Source organism: Neophocaena asiaeorientalis, unplaced genomic scaffold, assembly GCF_003031525.2.
Source record: "Neophocaena asiaeorientalis asiaeorientalis breed wild unplaced genomic scaffold, Neophocaena_asiaeorientalis_V1.1 scaffold134, whole genome shotgun sequence".
Classification (NCBI taxonomy): domain Eukaryota; kingdom Metazoa; phylum Chordata; class Mammalia; order Artiodactyla; family Phocoenidae; genus Neophocaena; species Neophocaena asiaeorientalis.
The window spans coordinates 28,480,043-28,485,098 of record NW_020185339.1 but is presented as its reverse complement, the minus strand read 5'-3'; the positions used below and the strand labels follow the sequence as shown (position 1 = coordinate 28,485,098).

The 5,056-nt window shown below is 54.1% G+C and overlaps 1 protein-coding gene across 1 annotated transcript in view; it reads right to left on the bottom strand.

Moving 5' to 3' along the window:
• Positions 1-4,337, bottom strand: part of FAIM2 (Fas apoptotic inhibitory molecule 2) — a 29,871-nt gene extending 25,534 nt beyond the window's left edge. Inside the window, exons 1-2 of the mRNA XM_024737027.1 lie at positions 4,299-4,337; positions 772-967 (exon numbers count right to left, since the gene is read on the bottom strand). Of these exons, the coding sequence (XP_024592795.1) occupies positions 772-967; positions 4,299-4,313 (211 nt within the window). The 5' untranslated portion in view covers positions 4,314-4,337. The remainder of the gene's footprint in view (positions 1-771; positions 968-4,298) is intronic.
• Positions 4,338-5,056: the final 719 nt, after the last annotated feature.

The following is a 5,056-nucleotide window of genomic DNA, read 5'->3' as shown; positions in this document are numbered from 1 at the left end:
GAGGAAGACTTCCTTGCAGCTCGCGGAAGCTGTACATTCCCAGCCCTGAGGCAAAGCTCCCACAGGCTGCCGAACAGAGGGCCCCCTACCAGCCCGATTCTTAGTCTGCAAGGAGCTGGCGTCAGCCCGGGTGGGTCGGCCTAGGAATTGTGCCTGGCCCTGAGGGATGCTAAGGCTGGCATCCACACACCTTCCCTACATCCTGCTCTCCCGCCCCCAGTTAAGGCCTTGGGGGAGGGTAGAGAGACAAGGAGAGTGATGGGTGAAGTGGATCCTCAGGCCCCCGCCCTAAACAACCCTGGGGCCTCCACGGGGACTGGTTTCAGATCAGCCAGCATGTCAGCAAACTGCACCCACGCTCACAGGGAGCCAGCCCCAGCTGAGGCCACAGTTAGCTGTAGCCTCGTACTGCTCCTTCCTGTGTCCACTCTGACCTCTCTCACTCCCTCTCTGCATCCTTTTCTTCTAGGACAGCCCCTGGTTCTTCTCCCCCATCTGTCCCCTCTTTTTGCCCTAGCTTGGTGACTTGAAAAAGCCCCTCTTCCCCATCCAAGGGAACTATGACTGCAGAAACTGTATCAGTCCTTCTTCATGGAGTTCTCCTTGACCTACCCTCAGAAAAGTCCTCCAAATCCCAAACCTTTGACATCAGAGCCTCATACAACCACCACACAGTGTGTCTATTTCTCGGCAACTTCTTCCTATGCAGGTTTTCCATCTGGGCCCACCACTCCCCCTGATGCTCCAGCCTCCAGGAACTGAGAGACTTACTAGGGTCCACATAGGCCCAGCTGGGGTGGAGAGGCACAGCCGAGGGGGCTGGCGGGAAGACTCCTGCCTTCAGCCCCTCCCCAGAGGTGGCCTCCTCATAGGAGGGTGGGGCCGAAGGCACTGCTGGAGCCTCCTTCTTCTCACCATTCGCCTGCTGCTGCCCCTCTGTCCCAGGGGCCTTGTTAGCCACAGAGAGCTGTGGAGTAGAGGCAGAGAGAGACAGTCACCAGGGAGAGGGCACCTTCTAAGTCCTCTTCCCCAGCCCCTCAATTTCTGGAACTTCCATGGGTACTTTCTCACCTGCACTAGGAACGGCAGTGGTGCAGACAAGAACCTCCCTATTTTATGTGGGGTATATATACGGTGGAATATTATTCAACCTTAAAAAAGAAGGAATTCCTGTCATTTGCAACAACATGGGTGAACCTGGAGGACATCATGCTAAGTGAAATAAGCCAGACACAGAAAGACAAAAACTGCAGGATCTCACTTATATGTGGAATCTAAAATTGTCAAAATCGTAGAAGCACAGAGTAGAATGGTGATTGCCAGGGTCTGGGGGGTGGGGGGAATGGGGAGATACTGGTCAAAGGGCACAAAGTCTCAGTTATGCACGATGAAAAAGTTCTGGAGATCTAATTGCAGCCTGGTGACTACAGTTAACAATACCGTATTGTGTACTTGAAATCTGCTGAGAGGGTAGATCATAAGTGTTCTTGCCACACACACACACACACACACACACACACACACACACAGAAGGTAACTACGTGAAGTGATGGATGTGTTAACTAGCTTGATTGTGGTAATCATTCTGCAAGTTATATGTATATCAAAATATCACACACCTTAGGTATATACAATTTCTATTTGTCAATTATACCCCAATAAATCTGGGAAAAAAAAGAATCTCCCTATTTTACAGATGGGAGAACTGAGCTCCAGGGGGGGTCAGGGCTGGCCAGGGGCACACACTGGAGCTGGGATAAGAACTGAGGAAGGAGAAAATTCTTAGGAGAGCCCACCATTGGTGGTCACCGTCCCCCGGGGCAGGGACTGGCGCTACATGGTTCCACCATTTCCCTGGGGTCCAGGGAAGGGCCTGGTACAGAGTAGCAGGCCCTTAAAAGTATTACTGAATGAAAGGTCCTCTCATTGAATCTCCCTGCTACCTTGCTCGTTGTATTTTGATCCCTGTTTTTAAATGAAGGAACTGAGGATCAGAGAGGAAGAATGACTCAGAGCCACACATGGCCCACTGGGCTGCAGAGCCCAGGTACCGTCCACTGGGGCTGGCCTCCTTCTGCTGGGCTGGAGATGACCAAGGAGGGTGGGGATGGAAGAGCAGGGAAACAGAAAGGGGAGAGGAGAGGGAAAAAAAGAGGAAGAGGGGGACTTCCCTGGCAGTCCAGTGGTGAAGACTCCATGCTTCTACTGCAGGGGGCACGGGTTCAATCCCTGGGCAGGGAACTAAGATCCCGCATGCTGTGGGCAGTACAGACAAAGAAAAAAAAAAAAAAGAGGAAGAGGAATGGGGGCTGCAGGGGAGCGGAGGGGCAAGAGGCCCCTGGCTAAGAGTCCATTTTGGCCTCATGCTGTCGGAACCTCAGCCTCTCCCTCAAACCAGAACAGAATCCGACTGTCACTGATGGAAGGGAAAGCACCTCCTCATTCAGCCCCTTCCTTCATCTTACAGATGAGGAAACTGAGGCCCAGTGGGAAATATCCCATGGCAGGTTGAAAATTCAAGTCTATTTACACTCAGATATGGCCCCGGTTCCACAATGTGCAAGTTTAGCTTTGGTGAGAAGATAGGGGCTGGGAGGGCCCGAATGATGCCGCCAGGGAAGGGAAGATTGGGGATGCAGGGATGGTATGAAAACTGAAATGTCACCAAAAGGACTGAACCTCAGAAAACAAACGGGATTGAAGTCTGGTTCCAAAAAGAATGAGTTAAACCTGCAGGGCCACTGAGGAAGGCTGCAAAGTTCCTTCTCTGCGGGCAGCGTCTAGCTGAGGCAGCCGAGATGAGCAAGCACCGGAACATTTCTTCTTCCATCCAGCCCTGAGGATGACTGAACTGGAGGGGTCTTTTCCATCATCAGAAAGCCTGGGAGCAAGCTGGGGGTGAGGGGCAGAGGAGGCAGGGGCAATACATTCACCTCAGGACAGGAAGCAGCGTCAGCAAAGTGACTGGTGGAGGTGGAGGTGGGAAATGGAGGGAGAGAATCCGCAGAGCGGGGAGCTCTTCATTTTCACCATGGTGAACCCCACCCCTGCGTCCTTAGGGAAGGGCCTCAAAACCCAGGCCTGTGGGAGTAGGGCCCGGGCTCATCCCTCCCACTCCCCAGCCCCCTTCATCACCCAGATCAGAAGGGTCATGCCCAGGAGAATCCATTTCAGCCCACCGGAACCAAGGTTCTCTGAGCCCAGACCCAGGGCTTGTGCCTGGGAAAAGGATTATCACCTCTGACCTCAGCCCGGTCCAGATTCATCCTCCTCACCAACAACCACCCTGCTGACCCTAGGCCCTGGACCCCCAACATCCAGCATTACCAAGTGAAGTCTGTCCAAATGGCACGAGGTGGTATCACCCAATGACATCATTTTGAGGCCTGATGAGCTTAAAAAACAGTGAAAGGAGGGTCTGAGAGCCCAGGAAAGATGCCATTGGCTCTGAGGCTCATCTCTGAGAAAAGAATGGGAGTGGAAGGGAGGCCCTTCTTCTGTTTTCTCTGCCCAATCCTTAGCACCCCCAAGCAGAGGGCCAGAGGACCCTCCTTCTTTGCCCCAGGCCCTGGTGGTTGTGTAATTCCACAGGCTATTGGTGTTACATAACCCTACTAGGCCAGCCAAGTCTCTGCCCCAACCCCTCCCCTACACTTCAGGCCTAAAACAGGAATAAAAAGAGAAGATGTTTTATCCGATCCCATTCAGTCCTATGTCTGGCCAAAGCGAAAACAAAAATTAGAACATCCGGAAGCAGGGTTGCCATAGGAACCCCCCAACCACAGGGGCTGTATGCAGATATGGAATAATGACAGGGAGTTTGGTGGTGGTGGTGGTGGGGTTCTGTGGAGGGTGTAAAAGATGAATATATGGTTGGGGTTGGGATTGGACAGAGTGGGGGTGCCCTATAGGGACTGCCCCTCAGGGCTCACCCTGGGGATGCGTGCGCACACACACACACACACACACACACACACACACACACACACACACACACACACCAGACGCCTAAGCTGACTCCTTAAGGGGACATGGGCGTCTGTGAAGGCTCCTGTTTTGCCAAAGCAATTGATGGAATGTAGATGGGAGGAGAGGTGAGCCTGGTGGGCAGGAAGAGGCCACAACCCATTCCTTGAAACAGGCCTTGTGGGCCTCTGACTTCGGCAAGGACCACGCAGGACCTTCGCATAAGAGCCGAGGGAAGATGCTTACAGTGGTCCTGAGAGTTTGCTTAGGATGACAGGGAGACGGGGGAACCAGAGGATGGAGGATGATGCAGGTGGGGGAGATGCCGATACCTTTCCCTGTGTCATGGTGCCGTCTCTCCGGGAAGGGGTCCTTGATCTCTGCGGATTTGCAAGCGGAAGTGGAGGAGGCGGCGCACAGCCCTTTCCTCCCGCCCCCTCCTTCCTGGTATCCTCACCGCTCAGGGACCAGGCAGCCCTGCGCTGCGGAACTGCCCAAGTGGATGGGTCCAAGCGGGCGGGAGGAGGGGCCGGGAGTCCGTGACACCCGACCAGCTGATGCTGCCTGCCTGTAACTGGAGCTGGGTATCAGGGCCTTATCTCTCCACCATCTTTGCCGCTGACAGGCTCCGTTGTACCTCTGCCTGTTTCCTCTCCCTCTTTGGATGCGGCCCTGCTTTCTCCATCACCACCTCCCCTCTCATCATCTCTATTTCGTCATTCACGCTGGAGTGGGAAAAGTCTCCGGTGTCTTGTCTACCCTACCGGCTTCTAAAAGGCCCCCTGGGCCCTGAGTTCCTGTGGGCCTTTGGGCAAGCCATGTGGGCACCTCTCCTTGCCTCCCTTTTCTCACCTGTGAAATGGGAGCAAGAGGCCCTCCCTGCCTTGTCACAGAGACATGGGGCTGGGAGGATGCAGCTTGTATTTTCTTCAACCCTGCTGGCACATTTTACCAGATCTTTCTGGAGAGGCCTCTAGGTCTGTCTCAAAACCTCTCCAACCCCCTACACTGCTCCCTTTTTGCCTCCATTCTCAGCCTCCACCACCCCTGTATCTGTCATCCTCCCCATTCCAGAGCCTGTCCCACCCCC